This window comes from Dromiciops gliroides, chromosome 3, assembly GCF_019393635.1.
Source record: "Dromiciops gliroides isolate mDroGli1 chromosome 3, mDroGli1.pri, whole genome shotgun sequence".
Classification (NCBI taxonomy): Eukaryota; Metazoa; Chordata; class Mammalia; order Microbiotheria; family Microbiotheriidae; genus Dromiciops; species Dromiciops gliroides.
In genome coordinates, this window is record NC_057863.1 from 56,510,362 (window position 1) to 56,536,773 (window position 26,412).

Genomic DNA, 26,412 nt, shown 5'->3' on the forward strand with positions numbered 1-26,412 from the left:
TTTTTTTTATGTTCCATGACAGGACCTTTCATTGGCTTGTTCATTAACACGTGTGGCTGCCGCAAGACTGCAATAATTGGAGGGATTCTGAATGCCCTGGGCTGGGTCCTCAGTGCCTACGCGACCAATGTGCATTATCTCTTTATCACATTCGGAGTGGCAGCTGGTAAGCAATCCACATGCTGGGAAATCGAGCTTCAGAATTTTCATTACTCCTTTTAGCATCCACCTAAATCAGCTTACTTCTTGTTCTTCCATCCGTTGTATAAGCAAGAAATGCAGGGAGTGTAACAGGAAATATAGTCTGTGTTCTCTTTACTTGGGCCATGGGCAAGACTCCTGGGAAGATTACAGTTGAAACTTGGTGGTGGTCACTCCTCTCAAGAAGAGATTGAAGTGGGCAGCTAGGTGGTGCAGTGGGTAAAGCACTGGCCTTGGATTCAGGAGGACCTGAGTTCAAATCTAGCCTCAGACACTTGACACTTACTAACTGTGTGACCCTGGGCAAGTCACTTAACCCTCACTGCCCTGCAAAAAAAAAAAAGAAGAGATTGAAGTGTCTGAGTATGTTTCTATCTCTTCTGCTCTCCTTGTCAGTTCCAGAAAATCCTTTACCTCAACAAGCCCCCTCTATGAGGCCTTTCCTGATTTTCTCAGCTGTTCTAGTGCCGTATTACTTACTTTAAATATATTTATATATGTACATATTGTCTGCCTCTATAGACTATAAGTTTCTTCAGGGCAGAAACATTTACATCTTTGCATCTCCAGCACATCCTGAAACTGGACAGTTATGGCACATAGCCTGCTACACAGAAGGTGCTTAATAAATGTTTATTGATTGATTCATAGGTACTTAATAGATGCTTGTTGAATCATTGATTATTCACATTTTAGAGGTGAATGAACTTAGGTCACAATAAATGTATTTACAATACAAATACAACACAAAAATGTCAATACAATAAGTGTATTTACAACATAATACTCTAAATTATTAGAGGCCATCCAGTCTAAGGCCTTGACTTTCAGATAAGAAAATGGAACTGACTTTGCCCAAGATCACGGAGTTAGTAAATAATGGAGATGGAATTTGAACCCAAATCTTTGGATCCCAACCCAGTGCTTTTCCCACTGCACCGTTTTTTTCCCACTGTTACTTCTTTGAAAGACAAGCTCAATCAAAAGGTGGGCAATTGGTTTAAATGAAACATATATTTTAAGAAAGTTTCTTGTTTGATTTCTGTAGCATGACCCAAAGTACAACAGTTTTTCTCCCTACAGTCACTTAGTGAGATGTCAATAAAAAAGTATACATATAAGAAGCCCGTTTTGAGGTACGATGTTTACTCAGGGGTATGGAGGTTAAAAGTGGTTTCCGGGTGACCCACGTGTCCTGCTCAGTTCTGCAGCTTCAGTCCACCCCCAATTTCCTTTGGCAAAAGGCAGCTTCCTGTATCGTATTTCACTCTGACCACATTATAGTGTACATTGGGGCTCTGAGTGTGAGCTACAGCGTTTAAATGATGATATCTCTAAAAGTACATCTTTGTTGTTGCAGAATCTTGTAGTGGCTCTTCTCCCTAATAACAAATCCCTGGATAAGGTTACAGACTCATAGGCCCTCAGGGTTAGAAGCAGACTTTGGGGCTATCTTTCTGGTCTTACTTATATCCAGGCAAAAACCCCCTTTAAAACATATCCAGTTAGGGCTCCACCAACTTTTGGTGCGAGACTTTTTTTTTTTTTAAGTGAGGCAATTGGGGTTAAGTGACTTGCCCAGGGTCACACAGCTAGTAAGTGTTAAGTGTCTGAGGCTGGATTTGAACTCAAGTCCTCCTGAATCCAGGGCCAGTGCTCTATCCACTGCACCACCTAGCTGCCCCCAGAAACTTCTCATGAAGGAGAGCTCACTAGCTCTTGGGGTAGCTCATTCTGCTTTTGGAGAGCTCTCATTTTTAGGAAGGTTTTCCTTCCATCAAGATTACGTTTGCATTTCTCTGACTTCCACTCCCTCTCCCCAATGGGACCAAGCTGAAAAAAGTTTGACTCCTCTTGCATATGGTCACAGCCTTTGAAGCCCCTGAAGATTGCTCCCATGTCTCCCCTATGTCTTCTCCTAGTTCCTTCAGCAGATATACGTGGGGCATGAATTTGATGATATGCCCTTGTTTAGGTCTGCCACTGTCTTTGTGCTCATCATTCACAGTAGTGATGATAATAATATTATTATCATCATGTAATAATATTTGTAAAAGGGGCAGCTAGGTGGCGCAGTGAATAAAGCACTGGCCCTGGATTCAGGAGGACCTGAGTTCAAATCCAGCCTCAGACACGTGACACTTACTAGCTATGTGACCCTGGGCAAGTCATTTAACCCTCATTGTCCTGCCAAAACAAAAAGGAAGAAAAAAAATAATATTTGTAAAGTGCTTAGCACAGTACCTAGCGCATGGGAAGCACTATAAAAATGTTAGCTAACATAATAATAATGATTAATGTTTTTGTTAAATAAAATAATAAGTATTAAAGTATAAATAAATAATGGATATTATAGCATAAATAAAAATAAAATAATAAGGAGGAGGAGGATTGCTAACATTTATATGGGCAGCTAGGTGGCCCAGTGGATAGAGTGCTGGGCCTATAGTCAGGAAGACCTGAGTTCAAATCTAGCCTCAGATACTTATTAGCTCTGTGACCCTGGGCAAGTCATTTGACCCTGATAGCTTCCATTTCATCTGTAAAATGAGCTGGAGAAGAAATGGTAAACCACTCCAGTAGTATCTTTGCCAAGTAAACCCCAAAAAGGGGTTACAAAGAGTTGGATACAACTGAAACAATTGAACAACAACAACAACATCATTTATATAGTGCTTACTAATATCTCCTTTGAGCTCATAACAACTCTTGGAGGTAGATGCCATTATCCCCATTTTACAGATGAGGCACTCAGAAGTTAAATGACTTGTCCAGGGACACACAGCTTCTAATTATCTGGAGCCAGATTTAAACTCAGGTCTTCCTGACTCCAGGCCCTTTGCACTCTCTACTGCATCCTTCCGATGAAAATGTTTCCATGTTCAGCTCCAAAAAGCACATGTTGTATCAAATATTCTACAAAGTCTGTGAACATTTCTTTGTCACTGAGATTAGTCACATCATCCTTTGCCCTTTGGCTGCTTCGAACTGAAGAGAACTTTCAAAAAAAAAAAAAAGCAGGCCAGTGTTAGCGGCTGAGAGACTAGAGAAAAATTAACACTTCACATTCAGAGTTAGCAAAATATAATGCTCCGTGTTTTAAAAGTTTCTCTATATTCTCTTTATAATTAGACCTGACGGGGCAGCTAGGTGGCGCAGTGGATAAAGCACCGGCCCTGGATTCAGGACTCCCTGAGTTCAAATCTGGCCTCAGACACTTGACACTTAACTAGCTGTGTGACCCTGGGCCAGTCACTTAACCCTCATTGCCCTCCAAAAAACAAAAAACAAAAAACAAATAATTAGACCTGACTCCAACAATAATCAGAAAGATAACTATCACCTTTTTTTTGTTTTTGTTTTTTTTAGTGAGGCAATTGGGGTTAAGTGACTTGCCCAGGGTCACACAGCTAGTACGTGTTAAGTGTCTGAGGCCGGATTTGAACTCAGGTCCTCCTGAATCCAGGGCCGGTGCTCTATCCACTGTGCCACCTAGCTGCTCCGATAACTATCACTTTTAGAATATGGATGACCCAGGGTAGCAAAGTTTTAGCTTCATACCAAATAAGAGAGCCAGTCTGGAAGCCAAGAATTCCTGGGTTCAAATCCTGTCTCTGACACATAGTAGCTATGTAACCCTAAACAAATCACTCAGCGTCTCAGTGCTTTTGACAACTCTCTAAAGCCACAAGTTGCAGAGAAGATGCCAATCTACATTGGCACCAGGAATTTCCTCACCTGAGTATTCCCCTATTCCAGTGAGATCACAGGTCTAGTCCCTTGGGGTAAACAATTTGCTAGAAGAGGTGCGGCACGGTGGGAAGATCCTATCTGAAGATCGGGGTTTAAATCTCAAGTCTGACATTTGCTACGTAAGTAACATTGGGTGGGTCACCTTTCCCCACTGTATAGGTCAGGCTGTGAAAACTCATCCAATGGATGAATGGAAAAGGATTGACTTAGTGCTTCCTCTGTTTCAAGAGCTGCTCTAAGCTCTGAGGATACCCACAGAAAAGGAAGGTTGTTGCCCATATTCCTTTTTACTAAGGAATGCCTCAAGTGCTCAAAATGCTCATGGCTACCACAGGTCAGGTCCACTTACAACATGTACCAAACAGATTGCCCAAATGTTCCTGTTGCATTAGCACTAAAAACTCACCATATTTGGCAATGGGGATACAAAGAAAGGCAAATGCATAGCCCCTGCTTTTAGGGAGCTCATAATCTAATGAGGGAGGCAACAGGTTAGAGAAATAGCTACATATAAAACATGTACAGAATATATGGCGACTCTGGTCTTCTCAGGGGAGACGCTACATCTGAGATTTCGTCTCTATAGGCACTTGCTCCCATCCTAGTTACACTTTAGGAGACTGTCTTTATGAGCTGCTTTGGGTTGGCAAGGTGGGGTATGGATACAGTCAAGAAGACCTGAGTTCAAATCCAGCCAGAGATACTTGCTAACTGTGTGACCCAGGGCAAGACACTTAACCCTCTTTGCCTCTCTTTCCTCATCTGTAAAATGAGCTGGAGAAGGAAATGGCAAACCACTCCAGTATCCCTGCCAAGAAAACCCCAAATAGGGTCACAAAGAGTCAGACATGATTAAACAAAACAACAACACATGAGCTGCTTTGTCAAAATAATTACTGCACTTGGTGGCCAGCCTTCTAGTGACAAGTCTCTCCAAACTTAAGTTGGTCTTTGAATAATAAATGGACATTCTATCGCTGGGCCCATTTCAAAGCCCTTCCTCTTGTCAGAGCCTGTGTTCTATGAACAAAGTCGTTTCTACACTACATAGTAAAACATCCAGCTAGAACTTATTAATTTGAGAGAAGCAGACCTTCTAAAGCTGGGGCTGGGACATATTTTCATTTTATCAGGGGTTCTTAACATGGGGTCTGTGAACTTGTTTTTTTTTTTGTTTTTTTAAAAGGAAAGCAACTGGGGTTAAGTGACTTGCCCAGGGCCACTCAACCAGTAAATGTCTGAGGTCAAATTTGAACTCAGATCCTCCTGACTCCAGGTCTGGTGCTCTATCCATTGTGCCACCTAGCTACCCCCCAAAATATTTTAAATGACTTTATTTTAGTATTTTTAGTTTCCTTTGTAAGCCTTTGTATTTTCTCTAATGCATTTGAAAACCTTGTCCTGAGAAGGGGTTCTCAGGCTCCACCAGACTACCAAGCGGCCTTGATACAAAAAAAGAGAATGAATCCCTGCATTATATGGAGATTTCCACATAATTTATTTTAATGGGAATCAAGGACTGTACGTCACTCCCCAAAACACACGGATCTATTCAAACGCCCTCCCGAGAGGCTGCATGAAAATATTTTATTGTTTCATTTCACTGGAAGGAGGTTTTTGACATTCATTTATATTTTCAAGGTACCTTTAAAATGACAGATGGGTTACTACTGAAGATCCTAGGGGAAAAACTAGAAGGATTAAAGGAATTGTTTTCTTTTTCTTCCCTACCCAAAATATTTTTTCCAGGGTTTTTGTTTTTGTTTTGTTTTGTTTTTGAAGGATGGGGAATGAAAAAAATCACAAAGACAACATTTTTTCTTGAATTATTCTCTTTTTTTCTGGGTTTTTACATCTCTAATTACTACAAATGAGGCATGTCTATAGTCTGTCAATTAAGTGGGAAAATCCAAAACTGTTATTTGACATTATGGAGACACAAAACAGAGGTTGGTTGGCTGAATTTATTTTTTTATTTCTGCTCTCGAGGGGTTAGGCTGACTTACTTTACAAAAGGTAACCTTTTTTTTCCCTTTTTTTTTTGGTCTCATGGACCCCTCTGGAAGTTTGGTGAAGCATCTGGTCTCCTTCTTAGAAAAATGTTTTTAAATACATAAAATAAGATATATAAGATTACAAAGAAAACCAAGTTTGAATAGTTACTGAAATGTTAAAAAAAAAAATTCATAGACCCTAGTTGTTCAAGGCCCTTTAGTTGAGTTACAACCATTATCCATAAATCAGGTGGGGATATTTGCCCCAATCTATGAGAAAAGAGAATTCTTAGAGAAAATAGAGAAAGGTGCTGCTTAGTAGTTAAAAATGAGGCATTCAAGTATTGTGGTGCATTCTGAAAATCAGTGATGAACAAAATCAAAATTAAAAAAAAAGCCATTAAATTAATAAATAAAACTGGGAGGGGCAGGAAATGTAATAAAATAGACAGCCCATTCCAATATAAACTCCTTGAGGGCAGAATATGTCTTTTTTTTTTTTTACTTATATATGAATCCCCAACACTTAGCATAGTTCCTAGTACGTGGTAAATCAGTGCTTTAACAAATCATTAGCTATGCGATTTTTTTTTTCTTTTTTTTTTTTTTGGCAGGGCAATGGGGGTTAAGTGACTTGCCCAGGGTCACACAGCCAGTAAGTGTCAAGTGTCTGAGGCCGGATTTGAACTCAGGAACTCCTGAATCCCGGGCCGGTGCTTTATCCACTGTGCCACCTAGCCGCCCCCTTTCCTCTTTCTTCTTAAAAAAAAATCACGGGGGCGGCTAGGTGGCACAGTGGATAAAGCACCGGCCCGGGATTCAGGAGTTCCTGAGTTCAAATCCGGCCTCAGACACTTGACACTTACTGGCTGTGTGACCCTGGGCAAGTCACTTAACCCCCATTGCCCTGCCAAAAAAAAAAAAAAGAAAAAGAAAAAAAAGAAAAGAAGAAAGAGGAAAGCCAAATTATCAGGACCAAAAATAAAAAGAAAAATCCTTAAGAAAATCAGGATGTTCATTTCGATTGTGTTCCTAGGTGTGGACAAAAAACAAACAAAAAACAGTAAAAAGAGAAAATGCTTTTTTTTTTTAAAGGAGGAAAAAGTATTCTTTTCATTGATTTTTATTGTTATCTTTTGTTTTTCATCACCTCCATTTTCCCCTGTATTCCTTCTCAGAGCCATCCCTTATAACAAATAATTTTTTCAAAACAAAAAAAAATCTGACATTATATGCAATGTTCTACATTTGTGAACCCCTACCCTTCCCCCCAATAGTATAAAAGAAGGGAAGCCCTTTCCTTGACTTCTTTGTTCTGAGCCCCACAAGCCCCTAGGCCAGCCGCGAGCACATGGTTCTTATTATAATTGCTAAAAAGTACATAGAACATAAAGAGTTTAAAAGTGTTTTTATTTAGCCCTGTAAGGTATATGACCCCCCCAAAATCATTATTCCCATTTGACAGCTGAGGAAACTGAGGCTTAGAAAGTGACTTGTAATAAGTCACTTATAATAAGTCACTTGTAATAAGCCCAACATGTAATAAGTGGCCGAGCTGGAATTCAAATTCAGATCTTCTCACCTCCAGGACAGTACTAATCACTACATCACACTAATGCAAGAGTAAAATCAACCAATCAACTAATAATTTATTACTAATTATTACTAATCCTTTATTAAAGTATTTATTACATGTCTACTTCATACCAGGCACTGTTTCAAAAGGGATAGATGACAGTAAGGCAGATGAGGACATGATTATTCAATTCAATAGGGAAGTAAAATGTGATTAGATAGTATTTTACCCACTGATCATTTTTCTCCCTGGTATAGAAATATTTTTTTTTAGTAGATAGAGCATTAAAATTACCTCTCCACTTGTGTTCAGACTCCCGAGATGTCCTTCTTTTAACTACTTAATAGTATTTTTTGTGTAAAAATCTTCAAAATCTTATGTTTGTGGAGGCAGCTAGGTGGCGCAGTGGATAAAGCACCGGCCCTAGATTCAGGAGGACCTGAGTTCAAATACGGCCGCAGACACTTGACACTTACTAGCTGTGTGACCCTGGGCAAGTCACTTAACCCCCACTGCCTTGCCAAAAAAAAAAAAAAAAGGGCTTCTATCAAAGGGTAGCTCACCAGTGGGGGTTTATTACCTATAGTTTAAGGGTGCAGACATACAGACGATCTTTGAAATTGGGGTATTAGGTAAGCCACAAGTGCAAGTTACGGATATAACTAGATCTAGATAGATTGATATATAAATTATGTTTATGTCTACATGTATGTGTCCACATACAGACATATATCTGTGTTTACATACACACACACATAAAGGAATAAATATTTGGGGTGGAATCTGTGATTTAATCAATGTGAGGAACTCCTAGAGTGGCAGCTCCTTTCACCCACACAAATCTGCAGCTTGGAGATTCATAGTCTTGGAGAGTTTCCCGGAGGCACAAAGAGTTGGACATGACTGAACAATAACAACATCATTATTATTATTATTATATGTAAATATAGATGTGTATATATTATATATAGTATATAAATATAGACTAGGATGGACATTCCTGAGCCAGTAGATTATAGAATCATGCATAGCTCAAGATCTGGAGGGAATCTCAGACTCCATATAGCCCAACCTCCTCATTTTATAGATGAGGAGACTGAGTTTTAAGGAAGTTAAGTGACCTGTACAATATCATAAAGGTAATAAATGATGGAATTGGGATTCAAACCTGAACTCTCCTTCCAGATCCAGTGTTCTTCTGTTTGTAAAGACCAGCCTTGGAGTCAGGAGGACCTGAGTTCAAATCCAGCCTCAAATACTTAACACTCACTAGCTGTGTGACCCTGGGCAAGTCACTTAACCCCAATTGCATCACCCAAAAAAAAAAAAGATTATCTAGAAGCTACAAGATGTTTAAAAAAAAGTCAAGAAATTACTTATTATAGTAATCTCTGGGAAATTTTAATAATCTCTTTAGGGATTTTCCACCCCTAAGTCCACTGATTTTAATTGGAGATTTATGCTACTTTAGCAGAAAGTATATGTCTTTAGATGTCTATTCCACTTAGATTATATCTCTGAATTTCAATGATTTTTTCACAAATAGCGTATAGATTCCATGTATTTAAAAATAAGTCTTCTACTAACCAAGAAATTTTTCTAGTTTACTTGAATCATTTGTTATTAGAGATTTAGAGATTACTACCTTATGTGCCTTTGGAATTCAGGGAGGGGGCAGGGAGAAGGTCAGGATGTTTGATTTCATCAGTGTGGAAACATTTCCCACATAAGCAGATCAATGACTCCTCTGTAATTTATAGTCTTAGAAAATTGCCTAAGCATTCAGAGATTGTGACTTGTCCAGAGTGACACAGTAAGAACAGATCAGGGGGCTTTTGAGGAAGATCTGTGGATGGCCCTCTCTACTACGTGACACTTCCTCTCCTAGGAAGTCACACATGGTATTTATTTTAGCCAGTTTTCTTCCATATTCAGATGTTAAATCAGAATTCAGGGTCACTGCCAGGTGATTTACAGGGGTCTAACTGCATGCTCTCGGGCAGCTAGGTGGCGCAGTGGATAAAGCAATGGCCTTGGATTCAGGAGGACCTGAGTTCAAACTCAGCCTCAGACACTTGACACTTACTAGCTGTGTGACCCTGGGCAAGTCACTTAACCCTCATTGCCCTGCAAAAAAAAAAAAAAAAAAGAGAGAGAGAGAGAGAGAGACATGCAGAATAACTGCATGCTCTCAGGCCTGGCTCTTTGCCCAATGAAGGTCATCCATTGGATCATCAGGGATGGCCCGGTGACTCAAATCATCCATCATCTGACTACGCTATTTCATAAAAAGACCCATGAAAACCTGGTAGCACAGAAACAGGCTTCTCTTCGTGCCTAATTTAACCAGTCAGAGCTGCCTCTGTAAAAGAGCAGTTATTGAATACTGTAAGAGACCCCCATCACTAGGAGATGATTCAGAGAAGGTTCTCAGCAAGGGAAGTGGATATTGGCCAGACATGGATACAGAGGTCTATATGAATAAAGAAAGAAAAGGTAAAGGCAGATACCAGGAGCAGTCACATAAAACCTTGGGAGACAGGCAAAGCTCTTCAGTCATCATTCATAATAACCATTCACATTGGGGGCAGCTAGGTGGCACAGTGGATAAAGCACTGGCCCTGGATTCAGGAGGACCTGAGTTCAAATGAGGCCTCAGACACTTGACACTTACTAGCTGTGTGACCCTGGGCAAGTCACTTAACCCTCAGTGCCCCACAACAAAACAAAACAAAACCAAAAAAATAGCCATTCACATTTCTATAGCACTTAAAGTTTCTGAAGCCCTTTTACATCCATTGTCTCATTTGATCCTCACCATGACATAAATGCTGTGATTATCCCCATTTTGCTCATGAGGAAACTGAGCATCAGAAAAGTTCAGTAACTTGCTTAAGGTCACCCAGCCAATGCCCAAGATGGAATTTGAACTCGGGGTTTCCTGACTCCAAGTCCACTCTGTCACCTCGCTGACCACCACAGGTAGAAATAGAGCTAGTGCAGTTTCTGTATTGCAAGTAGAAATCAATAAAATAAGAGGTTCCCTCTCCTTGAAAAATCTGTTTTATTTTAGAACTTACAAATGCACAAAGACCTCTGTGAGCTTTCTGTTGGAGGACTCCAAATGTGAACAAAGCCAGGAGCTAATGCTGAAGTATCTGGACAAGGGTACAATGGTTTGCTGGAGAGTAGTCTGTTCACCCTGCTTTGAGGGTCAGCTGTGAACAACAGAGACAAACAAGCTGTGCTGTTTTTTAGCAGCCTGTGCTGTGCCGCTTCTGAAAATGCTTTGATTCTTCTCAAAACAAAGGCATCCAGCAGCCTGGCCACTTGGTAACAAGTTGCTTTTTGATCGACTATTAATATCGCTGCCAAATCATAAAATATGTCATGGAAATAGACTTTAGAGTTCATAAAGTCCAATCCTATCATTTTGCAGAGAAAACTGAGACTCGGGGAGATTAAGTCAAGTTGATAAGTATTTGTAACGTATCTTTTATGTGCCAGGGATTGTGCTAAGGGTTGGGGGAGACAAAGAAATGTAGAAAGAAACCCAGTCCCTGACATCAGGAGCTCACGATATAACCGGGGTAGACAACCTGCATATAATTAGTTATATACACAATATCTGTTTATGGAAAGTAATTGCAAAGGGGAAGTGAGGGAGGGTGAGAGCCTGGGAAAGGGTCATTTGTTGAAGGTCATGTCTGGGCTGAGACTTGAAAAAATCCAGGGATCCTTAGAAGGTGGAGGTCAGAAGGGAGAACATTCCAGAAAGTACCCTGTCATGGAGATGGATGATGGAGTGTTGTATGTAAGAAATGGCAAGTTTATGGATCACAGAGTAAATGGAGGGGAGTCAAGTGTAGGAGAATTGGAAAGATGGGCAGGTTATAAAGTTCCACAATCCTTGAGGCCATGGTAGTTTGTTGGGTTGGGGAGAGGGAAGGACATGGTCTGTCCTGTACTTCAGCAAGTCACTGTGGCTACCCTTTGGAGGATGGATTGGTATGGGGAGGGACTGAAGGCATCCTACAGCAGAGAGTTTAAGAATTATAGATAGAGATAAAAGCCCACTCTTCCAGCTCATTAAACTGTGATTCTGGTACATATTTGCACCTTGATCAGATACTTGACTATAGTTTCTGAAAACTGCCCCAAAATGACTCTTGGTCACATTTACAAATAGTTACGTGCCTGGATGCCCAAATGAGATAGCTGTAAATAATATTATTTAAATTTATTTTCTCATTAGTCTATTTTGTGCAACATATTTCAGTGAGAATGCTAAATTAGGGGGAAAAATACCACCACCTTTCTGTGGGCCAGAAGTTGCCGGTAGGACTTATCTATAGGTAGCCAAAACTGCTTTAAATGTGCTCAAATCAAGCCATGGCCTTTTGTTTGGTTGGTTGGTTTTTGGCAGGGCAATGAGGATTAAGTGACGTGCCCAGGGTCACACAGCTAGTAAGTGTCAAGTGTCTGAGGTAGTATTTGAACTCAGGTCCTCCTGAATCCAGGAACGGTGCTTCATCCACTGTACCACCTAGCTGTCCCTTAGCCGTGGCCTTTTATGTCTCATTTTCCTTTTTAACATGTATTGACAGGGTTTGGCAGCGGTATGGTCTATCTGCCTGCGGTGGTCATGGTGGGACAGTACTTCCAGAAGAGGCGAGCCCTTGCTCAGGGGCTTAGTACAACTGGGACCGGGTTTGGTACCTTTCTCATGACCGTCTTACTGAAATATCTTTGCTCTGAATATGGATGGCGGAGCGCAATGTTCATCCAAGGGGCCGTCTCCTTGAACCTGTGTGTTTGTGGCGCACTCATGAGACCACTGGCTCCCAGTGAGGCCCAGAGCAAGAAAATCCTCAAAAGCAAAGGTGGGGAGAGAGACCTCAAGCTCCCTCTGTCCCCTTCAGCCGAATCCATAAAATCAAATGGGCACCTGAACAAAGCGGAAGAGAAAGAAGACGGGCCGGTGAAGGAAGAGATGCTCAGTAATTCCCCGGTTCCGGAGAGCAAAGGCAAAGACGGAGTTCGACTTGGAAAGAATATGTACGCTCTCCGGATTCTCAAGTTAGTGAGCCGACTGACCCTTAGAATCAGGAAGGGCTTCTGGGACTGGTACTCAAGCTATTTCGGAGCCGCGTCCCTATTTACCAATCGCATGTTTGTAGCCTTTATCTTCTGGGCTCTCTTCGCCTATAGCAGCTTTGTCATTCCGTTTATTCATCTCCCAGAAATAGTCAAGCTGTACAATCTGTCTGAACAAAACGATGTTTTCCCCTTGACCTCAATCATAGCAATAGTTCACATCTTTGGCAAAGTGATCCTTGGAATCGTGGCTGACCTGCCCTGCATCAGCGTTTGGAATGTCTTCCTGATGGCTAACTTGAGTCTCGTCATCAGCATCCTTATTCTGCCGCTGATGCACACCTATGCCAGCCTGGCGGCAATGTGCGCCCTGATAGGCTTTTCCAGTGGGTATTTCTCCCTGATGCCCGTGGTGACTGAAGATTTGGTGGGCATAGAACACCTCGCAAATGCTTACGGCATCATCATTTGTGCCAATGGAATATCTGCGTTGCTGGGACCACCATTTGCAGGTAAGTAGTTTGTGGTCTGAATAGTATTTGGGTCACATAAGTGACCTCATCTATTCTTGGACTGCTGATCACACAGTATTAGGTCTATAACCTTTGTTTAGTTCATAGCAAATAAGAAAGAGGCAGCCACCCATCAGGGCCTCTTAATCAGGTTGGTTTTGTTTTTGTATTTTTGCCGGGCAATGAGGATTAAGTGACTTGCCCAGGGTCACACAGCTAGTAAGTGTCAAGTGTCTGAGACTGGATTTGAACTCAGGTCCTCCTGAATCCAGGGCTGGTGCTTTATCCACTGTGCCACCTAGCTGCCCCCTTAACCATGTTTTGTGGGATGGTCCCCACGGGCAGTCGGTCTGGTGAAGCCTGTGAACAGATCCCTTCTCAGAATGTTTTTAAATGCATAAAATAAAGTAAAATGTCCAGGATTACAGAGGAAACTAAATATATTGAAATAAGTATTTTTAAAATTTCAAGTTCAAGGACCCCAGGTTAATGATGATGATGAAGATAGCTAACGTCATTTATATAGTGCCTACCATAAGCTAGCTAGCCACTGTGCTAAACACCTTCAACTATGATAATTAAGCGACCACTAGATTCAGAGTCAGGAAGACATGGGTTTGAATCCTCCCTCCTGAATTTATTTACTGTGTGACTCTGGGTAGGATACTTCACATTTCTAGACTTCAGTTTCCCCATCTATAAAATGAGGGTGTTGCATTCGATGACCTTCAAAGTCTCCAAGGAGATTTAAAAATAACCACCTTGGGGGCAGCTAGGTGGTGCAGTGGATAGAGCACCGGCCCTGGAGTCAGGAGGACCTGAGTTCAAATCCGGCCTCAGATACTTAACACTTACTAGCTGTGTGACCCTGGGCAAGTCACTTAACCCCAATTGCCTCACTTAAAAAAATATATATTTAGTAAGTGACCAGGGCCTTCCTTCAGGTTTGGTTTTGGTCTATAAGATTTCTCATATCACTGGAGGTGGTACAGTGGAGTCAGGAGGACCTGAGTTCAAATTTGGCCTCAGGCATTTACCAGCTGGGTGACCCTGGGCAAGTCTCTTAACCCTGTTTGCCTCAGTGTCCTCATCTGTAAGATGAGCTGGAGAAGGAAATGGAAAACCACTCTAGTATCTTTGCCAAGAAAACCCCAGATGGGGTCATGGAGAGTTAGACATGACTGAAACAATTAAAAAACAACAAAAATGATGTTGATAAAAAAAGACTTTAGAAAGCACTGATAACTTTAGAAACTGGGGCAGTTGGGCAGGAGCCCTGGCTTAGGGTTAGTATTTTGTTTTTGGCTTTTTGGTGAGGCAATTGGGGTTAAGTGACTTGCCTAGGGTCACACAGCTAGTAAGTGTTAAGTGTCTGAGGTCAGATTTGAACTCAGGTCCTCCTGAATCCAGGGCCGGTGCTCTATCCATTGCGCCACCTAGCTGCCCCTAGGGTTAGTATTAAGGCTGCTGGTCCAGGTCATCAGGCATTAAGTGCTAAGGACTTAGGCAGTCTGATTCAGTCACCAGATGTCAAGCTACCAACGGAGCAGTGAGAAGCCCAGTCCTTAAACAAAGAAAAGAATACGTAGTTCAGTGCCAAGGTTACCTCAGCAGACCTTCCTGGAACCTGTGGTCACAGAAAACAGGAAGCAGTCACAGCTGATGACTTTTGCTGTCCTTTAAGCTCAAGGCCAGACCTGTGTGCTCAGCCTAACCTTCTGGGCCCAGCCCCTTGGAACTTAAAATGCCCGTGGTGGTATGTATAATGAGGCTCCTTCACTCTGGGTAATTCTCTCTCAGGGGCATCTTCTCCATGTAGATGGAGAATGGATATATGCAAAGGACTAGGTATTGGGCATGTGGTTTCCTTGACATTGGGAGGATTGGTCAAAGGTTCTCTTCCTCCATTGGGATCCTAACACCATCTCATTGTTCCAGTGGTGGCCTGGGTCAATCAGGCCTCGTCAGATGTAAAGTTTGGGTCATCCAAGACATGTTCCCAACCCTCCAACAGACCTTAGGCTTAAAACCCTTCCAGTCAACCAGATGTGTTGGTATATGCGGGAATCCCTGATTTTCTGGACTGTGTATGGTTATCCTTGGTAAATGAGATGAACTTGGTTTTAAAAAAATGATTTGATAACTGCATTTCATTATATTTATTATATGTGTTTCTTATATTTGTATTTTATTTTATGCATTTAAAAACACTATTTTACAGGGTGTGATATAGTTCTGGGTCTTTCTTTGAAGGTTGAGAATGAAGTAGTAAGGGGGCAGCTAGGTGGCACAGTGGATAGAGCACCGGCCCTGGAGTCAGGAGGATCTGAGTTCAGATCCGGCCTCAGACACTTAACACTTACTAGCTGTGTGACCCTGGGCAAGTCACTTAACCCAATTGCTTCACCAAAAAAAAAAAGAGAGAGAGAGAGAATGAAGTATTAAGAGTTTTAAAGGGTGTATAGTCAGATTTGGGATGGGGAGGGAGGAAAGGAGTTGATTACATTGCTGGTAATGAGCAATCTCAACAAACAAAGAGTTTGCTAATGTTTCTGTAGTCACGCTGATTGTGGATGTCAGGTAGATAAACACACTTCATCACATACCTGTTCTGACCACCATTTTTGTAAGGCACTGCTGCTTGGGTTAGAAGTCGACTTGAAGGGGCAGCTAGGTGGTGCAGTGGATAGAGCACCGGCCCTGGAGTCAGGAGGACCTGAGTTCAAATCCGGCCTCAGACATTTAACACCTACTAGCTGTGTGACCCTGGGCAAGTCACTTAACCCTGATTGCCTCACCAAAAAAAAAAAAAGAAGTCAACTTGAGGAGTGGGCCTTGGTCAGTGGTGAGATGGTCCATACTGGGACTCAGAGGCTACACAGACCCACTAGAGCAGGATAGCTGATCAGAACAGGGAACAGGAGCAGGTACTGTTAGAGTAGTGGACAATCATGGGGTTGGTACCAAGGGAGATCTGTCAGATTTCCAGCAGATGAGCCATGGTGACCTGTGGGCCTGGCAGGAAATACTTGTCAGAAGTCTGGGTACTAGCCTAAACATCAGCGATCTGGAAGGGGCAGCAAGGTGACATAGTGGATAGAGCACTGGCTCTAAAGTTGGGAAGACCTGAGTTCAAATATGACCTCAGACACTTACTTTCTGTGTGACCCTGGGCAAGTCACTTAACCCCAATTGCCTTAAATATCCAAGGCCATCTCCAGTTGTCCTGATATGTGTGTGTATGTGTATGTGTATGTGTATATGTACATGTATACACACACACACACACACACACACACACATATATCTTGCCACTGGACCCAGGTGACTCTGGAGGAGAGAGTGAGGTTGATAACCTTGCACAGCCCCCCCTCACTTAAAAATCCAATTTGGTACAAGTCATGACATCACCCTAATGCCATGCTCCTCTTCAAGATCGAAGGACAAATGACAACAAGTGATCTGGAAAGTATGACAGGGGGTCCAAGGTGTGAATGGTCAGGTAGATGGGCAGAATTACCATTGAGGCAGTAGGCAATAGATGGAGGTCTAGGCAGGTATTGAGTGGGCATCAGAGAGCTCTAACAGGAAAGAAAGAGGCTAGTATTAGTTATGTGCAGTTTTCTATCTCCCACCTCTGTTTTCCCTTGAGCTGTCTTCAATCAATTAGTTAATTAGCACTTATAAAGTGTTTACTATATACCAGGCATTGTACTAGGCATTGGAGATAACAAACACAAAAAGGAAACAATCTCTCCTCTTAGGGAGCTTATATTCTAGTGAAAAAATAGCATGTACATTAAGACATCACAGATATATGTGGGTGTGTGCACATTCTTTATCCATACACACGCACACATACACAAATAGGGCAGTTAGGCAGCACCATAGCCTGGAGTCAGAAAGATTTATCTTACTAAGTTCAAATCTGGCCTCAGTCACTTACTAACTGTGATCCTGGGCAAGTCACTTAACTCTGCTTCAGTTTCCTCATCTGTAAAATAAATTGAGGGGGCGGCTAGGTGGTACAGTGGATAAAGCACAAGCCCTGGATTCAGAAGGACCTGAGTTCAAATATGACCTCAGACACTTGACACTTACTAGCTGTGTGACCCTGGGCAAGTCACTTAATCCTCATTGTCCTGAATAAATAAACAAACAAACAAACAAACAAATAAATGAGTAAATAAATAAATAAATAAATGGATGGGTGGACGGATGAATGAATGAATGAATTGGAGAAGGAAACGGCAAACTTCTTCAGTATCTTTGCCAAGAAAACCCCAAATGGGGTCGCAAAGAGTTGGACATAAGTGAAATGACTGAACAACATTGTCATTATTATATTAGGGCTCAGCCAAAGGCACACAGACATCATGAACCTCATCAGACTCCTGGAAGGCTCCATGCTTCCAAAGAAAGTCTGTCAGGGAAATTGTCAGTGTAAACAATTGTGGAATTAACCATTAATCATATTGGGTAAACCTAAGAACCTCTTAATGTACTTGTGATGAAGAAACTGCTGAGTTCAGCTGACCCTTGAGGGTGCCATCTGCTGACCGTATGACTTGGGAATTCCATTTGTTGGAGGCTGATGACACATTTTCCCAGCTTAGTGTCACCCAGGGTTGTTGGCTTTATCTTTGTTGGCCTCAATTAAACTCTACAGACATGATGATTGTATTGTTTAGAATAATGAGAAATGGGGGCAGCTAGGTGGCACAGTGGATAAAGCACTGACCCTGGATTCAGGAGCCCCTGAGTTCAAATGAGGCCTCAGACACTTGACACTTACTAGCTGTGTGACCCTGGGCAAGTCACTTAACCCTCATCGTCCCGGGAAAAAAAAACAGACTAATGAGAAATTTCAGGTCCCCAATATTAGTTCCCTGAACAAGTGATTAATCCCTGTTGGCTATGGCCCCCAACCTACTCACTGCACAGCATCTAATGCTCTAGGGAATAAAAGTGCTGTTGTTCAACCCTATATCCTACTACTGATATTCTAACTTTGGTTTTCACTCAAAACCTGTCCCCACCACTGCCTGATCCCAACTTGACCACGAACTGGGTGGTTGTGAGTGGTTCCCATTAAGCCGGCCTATTTTCCCCTACCTTGGATCCAAGGATGGTATAACAAATGAATGAGTGAGAGTGAGAGATGGGCAGGTTGTCCCTTTTGTAATCATACTCACCAGCAAATCTTGAGTCCTGAGTTCTTTCGACTCTGCAAACAATTGGGAGATTTTTTATTATCATACAGTACCTGTCCCTTATAGGCTCCCTGCCAAGTTTCCATGGGGTTGCTTGGACCAGAACCAGATAGGAAATGTTTGGGCATGCTCCGGCAGCTAACCCTCCTAAGCCAGCCCACCTGTGCTTCAAGTGAATGAATGAAGCATTTATTAAGTGCTTACTATGGGCTGTTCTGAGTGCTGAGAATACAAATACAAAAGCTAACAGTGTCCACCCTCAAAGATTCTGTTCTTTTTTTTTTTTTTTAAGTGAGGCAATTGGGGTTAAGTGACTTGCCCAGGGTCACACAGCTAGTAAGTATCAAGTGTCTGAGGCCTCATTTGAACTCAGGTCCTCCTGACTCCAGGGCCGGTGCTCTATCCACTGCGCCACCTCGCTGCCCCAAAAGATTCTGTTCTAAAAGAGGAGACAATACATAGTGGTGGTGGACGTTTGGTTTGAAAACACGGTATGGTAGACGTTTGGTTTGAAAAGTTTCGGGGATGTCCAGTCGAGTGATAAGGGAGAAGATTGATGCATCACTTCCTGTAGCAGTGGAAGCACTGTTTTGATTATGGTTTCAGAGCTGGAAAGGAATGTAGGGAGGAGTAGCAGCAACTGGTGAGAATTTGGAAACTGGGTAAGAGGGAAGATAAAATAAAGCATGGCCGGAAGTGGTCTCTATTGTAGGCCCTGAAAGGCAGGAGCCTTAGAGGTCCATCTAGCAGAAGTCTTTCATTTTATAGATAAATAAACAAAGGCACCGGGAGGTACAGTGATTTGCCCAAGGCCCTCTTGGTAATTTATTGGTACAGCCTGGATCGGATTCCAAAGTCAGGATTCTTTACCACACTCCGCTTATTGTGTCTTGCTCATCCCTCATATATTAACCTAGCTGCTTTCTTGCATGTTCTGTGCCTGCCCTGTCTTCTGACCTTGGTGGATTATCTCTACCTGAATCTCTGGCTTCATCCACTTACAGTGTTAGCAATATGGTACCTGTCCTTGACTCTTGACTGCCCCCTGGTGAGTTCTTGTAGTATGGCCTCCTAGATATTCATTTATTCCTTGAGGTATGTTGTCTACAATTACTCAGAGCTGGGGGCGGCTAGGTGGCACAGTGGAAAAAGCACCGGCCCTGGATTCAGGAGTACCTGAGTTCAAATCTGGCCTCAGACACTTGACACTTACTAGCTGTGTGACCCTGGGCAAGTCACTTAACCCTCATTGCCCTGCAAAAATAAAAAATAAAAATAAATAAATAAAGTTCCCATATTAAATATGGAATGCAATCTTCCATTCATCCTTACTCCCTGAACACATGATAACTGTCAAGTTCTCACCCCCTAGAGAAAATAATAAATCAAAAGGGTGGGAAAGACACCCAAACCTGGGGAGATGGGAACATAGTTTAGGCCAAGAGCAAGGACTTTGATGAGGACAAGGCAAAAAAGTATTTACAAACTTAACTAGGCTAAAGAGCTAGCTCGGTGCAATGAGGTAGCACAATGGAAGTCTGGGAGACTCATCTTCCTCAGTTCAAATCTGGCCTCAGACACTTACTAGCTGTGTGACTCTTGGCAAATCACTTAACCCTGTTTGCCTCGGTTTCCTCATCTGTAAAATTAACTAGAGAAGAAAATGGCAAGCCACTCCAGTATCATTGGGAAATTTTTTCCTGACATCAAGCCTCAGGGTTTTTGTTTGTTTGTTTGTTTGTTTGTTTGCGGGGCAATGGGGGTTAAGTGACTTGCCCAGGGTCACACAGCTAGTAAGTGTCAAGTGTCTGAGGCCGGATTTGAACTCAGGTCCTCCTGACTCCAGGGCCGGTGCTCTATCCACTGCGCCACCTAGCAGCTAGGTGGCGCAGTGGATAGAGCACCGGCCCTGGAGTCAGGAGGACCTGAGTTCAAATCCGGCCTCAGACACTTGACACTTACTAGCTGTGTGACCCTGGGCAAGTCACTTAACCCCCATTGCCTCACTTAAAAAAAAAAAAGTTAACACCTTCCAGGGGCCCCCACCTTGGTTTCATAGGCGACAGCCCAAGATGATTGATCAGTAGCTTCAAGAAATGTTGGCAAGTTGGGATGAAAAGACCAAAAGAGTTTGGTATAGTGTAAATAAGGGAAGGGAACAAATATTTATTAAGTACCTACTGTGTGTCAGGCACTGTACCAAGGGCAAAGAGCCTAGGTCCTAGTTCCAATTGCTAAATGACTTTAGGCAAGTCCCTTGATCTCTGGATCTAGGTGACCTCATCTGTAAGATAAGAGGGTTGACATCCATGGTCTCCAAGTTCCCTTCCAGGTCTTAACATCCTAAGATTTTAGCTGGAAAAATGAGAATGGGATTCCTAATGTCTGATGTATCTTTAAAGAGTCAGTTTGGGAGATTATATGTGTTGCTGGAGGTCCCCGTAGAGTGTTTAGCCTCTCTCCCTCCCTCTCTCCCTTCTTCTTCTTCTTCTTCTTCTTCTTCATTTCTCTTTTTTGTCTCTTTCCTCTGTCTGTTTCTCTATCTCTGTCTCTCCATCTCTCTTTCTCTACACACACACACCATATATATATATATATATATATATACACATACATATACATATACATAATATATATACATATATATAATATATATATACACACACATATATATAAAATAACAACTAGCATTTAAATAGCATTTAAAGTTTGCAAAGCACTTTACATATATTATCTCATCTGGTCTTCACAGCTCTGTGAGGTAGGTGCTATTATTAGCCTTGTCTTACAGATAAGGAAACTGAGATTCAGACAATGTTAAAAAATATTTTCCTTACATTAAGACTACATTTGCCTCTCTTTTTAATGGGTGCCCATTGTAGTTCTGCCCTCTGGGGCCAAGTGACATGACAGCCCTTCAAATATTTGAAGACAACTACTATATTCCTGAAGCTTGCTTCACCAGACTAATCATCCCATTCAGGAATATTAGCTTTTTTTTTTTTTTAAGTGAGGCAATTGGGGTTAAGTGACTTGCCCAGGGTCACACAGCTAGTAAGTGTTAAGTGTCTTAGGCTGGATTTGAACTCAGGTACTCCTGACTCCAGGGCCAGTGCGCCACCTAGCTGCCCAATATTAGCTTTTCTTAAGAACTAGGAAGATGTTTTTATCACTACACACACACACACACAGAGGTTTATTGATACAATTTTGTTGTGATACATCAGATACTTCCCAAACAAATCCCTTTACAAATTAAATACTACCCTTCTCTCAAAAAATCCAATTCAGTTCTTATTAACAGAAAGGAAACATGCGTCCTTTAACTCTGGTAGTATTCCACTAACATTGATTATTACACCGGACCAGGATTTTATATTGTGACATGTATATATTTTTGACTCTTTTCTTCCTACAAATCACTTCATAAAAGTCCATGTTTCTCTGAATTCTTCCTATTAATCATTCCTTCAGTAGAGGTAATCCATAACAATCATATATCAACCATTGTTCAACCATTCCCTAATGATTGTGTATATATTTGATTTCCAGATTTTTCTTACAACAAGTAATGCTGCTATGAACATTTTTGTCAATTGTAAATCCTTGCTGTAAATTAATTCCCTGAGGACATATCATTCTAGTTAGTAGTGGGCTCTCTGGATCAAACAGTGTAAACAATGTGATAATTTTCTTTGCATGATTTATAGCATTTTCTATAGTAAGTATCTGAGCTTAGTAAATGCGAACTGGCTCCCTGAATGATGGGCAGGTCTTCTTGGCACTATGTTGTGCCTGGGGCTCAGCACTGACTTACCTATGATCACTGGAGTCACCATAGTAGTGCACAGGTCTTCCCTTGTCATTGCTTATTACCGTAGTGTAGATAGAAGATGCACCAACTTGTCTTTCCACAAGCCCCTCCCATTGGGTTTTCCAATGTCGGGGCATCTTTGCTAAATTGGTGGGTGTGAAATTCTGTTCCTAGAATCATGGACCTGGAGTTGGAAGGGACCTCAGAGGTTGTCTAGTCCAATTCCCTTATTTTGTTTTTTAATTTTTTTGCGAGGCAATGGGGGTTAAGTGACTTGCCCAGGGTCACACAGCTAGTAAGTGTCAAGTGTCTGAGGTTGGATTTGAACTCAGGTCCTCCTGAATCCAGGGCCGGTGCTTTATCCACTGCACTACCTAGCTACCCCTTGGATGACAGAGTCTTAAAAAATATTGATAGGCCCTAGAATTTAAGGGCCAAGAGTAATAAATTGAAATTTAATAATCATAAGTGTAAAAGTCTCACATCTTAGATTCAAGAGGATGGCCTCCAAGGATGTTTCAGCTCTAAATTTATGGTCCTATGTCTGGACAACAATTCATCTGATGAAGAACTGGTTGTTTTAGCGGACTAAAATCTGAATATGAGTCAGCATTTTGACATGACAGACTTTTAGCTGATGGAATCTGAAATTGCATTGAGAGGAAAGCCAAAGTCTCACTTTACTCAGCCCTGATTAGACCGTACCTGGAGCATCATATCCAGTTCCATACACTACATTTTAGGAAGGACATCAGTATTGAAGAGTGTTCCAAGGAGGACAACCAAGATGGAGAAGAGGCTTGATATCATGACAAAAGAGGATCTGTTGAAGACTTTGCGTTTGTAGAAGAGAAGATTTAGGGGGACGTGATACTTATCCTCAAATGTTTGAAGGGCTGTCATACGGAAGAGGGGCTAGACTTATTAGTTTGGCCTCAAAGAGTAGAACTGAGAAGCTGCGAAAGATCAGATTTAAGCTTGATGTAATAATTAAACTATCCAAATAATCCTAATAATTAGACTATTCAAAAATGGAATAAGATGCCTAAGAAGATAATGGATTCCTCCAGAATGGAGAATAGGGGGTTGGATGGGTTATAGGGTATTACCATGAACTCTTTTCATGGTTGTCTTACGGGATATGCTGTAGAAGGGGGTCCTCATTCAGGCATGGATGGGTTGGTTGGACTCAGACTTTTTCTAACTCTTGAGTATCTAAGATTCTGCCTGGCAAACAGTAAGAGCTTAATAAATGTTCACTGGACACCTGAATGATGGGCAGGTCTCCTCGGCACTATGTAGTTAGGTGTTCCTGGGGCTCAGCATTGACTTACTGTGATCATTGGAGTTACCGTTGTAATGAGCAGGTCTCCTCTATTCACTAAAGGGAGTTTCCTCTACTATACTTATTGCTATAGTGTAGACGTGAGAACCTTCATTGTTAGGCCCTTTATTCTGCCAACTTGACCAGATGGTCAGAGGTAAAGGTTTGGGGTTTTACATAGCATCATTGTGACTGCTCTGTGTTGTGATGAATTTTTTTTTGGGGGGGGTGGTGAGGCAATGGGGTTAAGTGACTTGCCCAGAGTCACACAGCTAGTAAGTGTTAAGTGTCTGAAGTCGGATTTGAACTCAGGTCCAGGAGGACTCCAGGGCCAGTGCTCTATCCACTGCGCCACCTAGCTGCCCCAAAATATTTTTTGTTTTTGATTTTGTTTTTTGGTTGGGCAGCGAGGGTTAAGTGCCTTGCCTAGGGTCACTAGTAAATGTCAACAGTCTGAGACCAGATTTGAACTCAAGTACTTCTGAATCCAGGGCCAGTGCATTATCCACTGTGCCACCTAGCTGCTCCCATGATGAATTTTTTAAAATAAAAATTTATTATTACTTTTTGAGACTGGGTCTCCCTGTCTGAGACTGGAAGTTCAGCAGCTGCTCATGGGCCTGACCCCTCTATGTTGGTCAGAGAAGCTTTGATCTGCTTTATTTCTAACCCAGGCTGATTCACCTCTCCTGCGGCAACCTCATGTCCCCCACTCCCAGGGGCTCATCATATTGATGCCAAACTGCTAGTATAATACAAATGACAGTTCTACCTAAATTAATTTACTTATTCAGTTCCATACCAATAACTACCTAAAATTATTTTGTAGAGCTAGAAAAAATGATAACATATTGATGCCAAACTTAGTGCAGATACCACATCAGTACAGTTCAGAACTCCAGAGCTCAAGAGATTTACCAGCCTCAGTTTCCCTGATGCTATCACACCCAGTATATCATGACAGATTAAACAGAATAGTCAAGGAGACAATGGGCATCCTGGGTCACCCCGCCCCCTGGAGCCAGATAATAGGGTAAGTGTTTTGACCCTGGCTTTTAATAAGGCATAGTCTTTTATCTGAGGGTCTAACATATAGTCCTAGAGAATAGGATCAGAGGGTCCCTAAGTCACAGAATGCTAGAACTGGAAGCCAGCCACCTTAAAGATTATCTGTCTAATCAATTCCATTCCTTTTACCAATGATGAAATGGACATTAACAGCAATGCCATGATGACACACCAGGACACACAGCTAGTTTGTAGAAGAGTTGGGTCTAGAACTCAGGTGTCTTTATCCCCTTACTATTCAGTGTCCTTTCCATTTTATCACGGGCTAGGAGAGACTTGTGGCAGTAGTTGCTTTAAGAGATTTCACAGGGCTTTGGCTGAGTTTTAAAGTAGAGCAACGTAAGTGTACCTGCTCAGCCCCATTAGCCCTACTTAGCCCCTCTAGATTTAAAAAACTCTTAACTATCCCTAAAAAAGGTTTCTTTATTGTCATTCTCTTTATTGTCAGAGGCATCTTTTAAAAAGAAATGGTGATGGTTGTTGCTCAGTCATGTACAACTCTCTGTGACCCCACTTGGGATTTTCTTGGCAAAGGCACTGGAGTGGTTTGCCATTTCCTTCTGTAGCTCATTTTACAAATGAGGAAACTGAGGCAAACAAGGTGAAGTGACTTGCCCAGGGTCACACAGCTAGTAAGTGACTAAAGCCAGACTTGAACTCAGTAAGATGAGTCTTCCTGACTCCAGGCTTGGCACTCTATCCACAGAGTCACCTAACTGCCCAAAAAAAAAAAAAAAGGATGATGGACCTTCATAAATATCCTAAAGGCAGGGGCAGCTAGGTGGAGCAGTGGATAAAGCATTAGCCGAGGATTCAGGAGGACCTGAGTTCAAATCTGACCTCAGACATTTGACACTTTGACACTTAGTAGCTGTGTGACCCTGGGCAAGTCACTTAACCCTCATTGCCCCGCCAAAAAAAAAAAAAAAAAGCATCAATATCCTAAGGGCTCAGGACATCTTCCCTGACCCAGAGATTCCTCATTTCAGCTCTTGTTGTCTGACAGTTGGGGAGGGCCATCGTCACAGGGACCTTGACTAAAGACATTCCATACTTGTAATATCAAGTACCTATTTGAGCAGTAGGATAAACAGCTACTAAGTCAACAAATATTTATTAAGCACCTACTATGTGCTAGGCATTGTGCTAAGGACCACGGATACAGAGGAAGGCAAAAATCATCCTGGCCTCAACAAGCGCACAATCTAATGGGGGAGACAAGATGCATATGACCATGAATAAACAAGATGCACGCATGATAAATTGAAGAAAAGTCTACATCCAAAGTGGCCGTGATTTCTCTTGCCGAGAACCACCTTCCATATAACTGGAATTTCTAAAATGTACATTTTAGAGGAAATGTCTGAGCGCCAATCTTTTCTGGCTTCCACCAAATATGTATGTGTGCTTATGTATGTGTGTGTATGGGACAGCTAGGTGGCGCCATAGTGCACAGAGCGCTGGACCTAAAGTCAGGAAGATTCATCTTCCTGAGTTCAAATCTGATCTCAGACACTTGTTAGCTGTGTAACCCTGAGCAAGTCATTTCACCCTGTTTGCCTCAGTTTCCTCATCTGTAAAATTAGCTAGAGAAGGAAATGGCCAACCACTCCAGTCTCTCTGCAAAGAAAATCCCAAATGGGGTCATACGACTGAAAACAACTGAACATATGTGCACATGTGTGCATATGTATACACACACACTCCAGGAAACACTAGCTAGGTTGTAAGCTTCTTGAGGGCAGGACTGATTTATGCCATTCCTTGTATGCCCAGCACTTAGCAGGGTACCTGACCCATAGTAAGCTCATAATTAATGTTCTATGACTGACTCCTTATTTCTGATTTCAGTGTCAACCC

At 42.0% G+C, this 26,412-nt stretch overlaps 1 protein-coding gene across 1 annotated transcript in view; it reads left to right on the forward strand.

Annotated features, from left to right (window-relative positions):
- The window catches only part of SLC16A14 (solute carrier family 16 member 14), a 58,745-nt gene that overhangs the window by 26,010 nt on the left and 6,323 nt on the right, over positions 1-26,412 (forward strand). The window contains exons 3-4 of the mRNA XM_043996118.1: positions 23-166; positions 12,132-13,133. Of these exons, the coding sequence (XP_043852053.1) occupies positions 23-166; positions 12,132-13,133 (1,146 nt within the window). The remainder of the gene's footprint in view (positions 1-22; positions 167-12,131; positions 13,134-26,412) is intronic.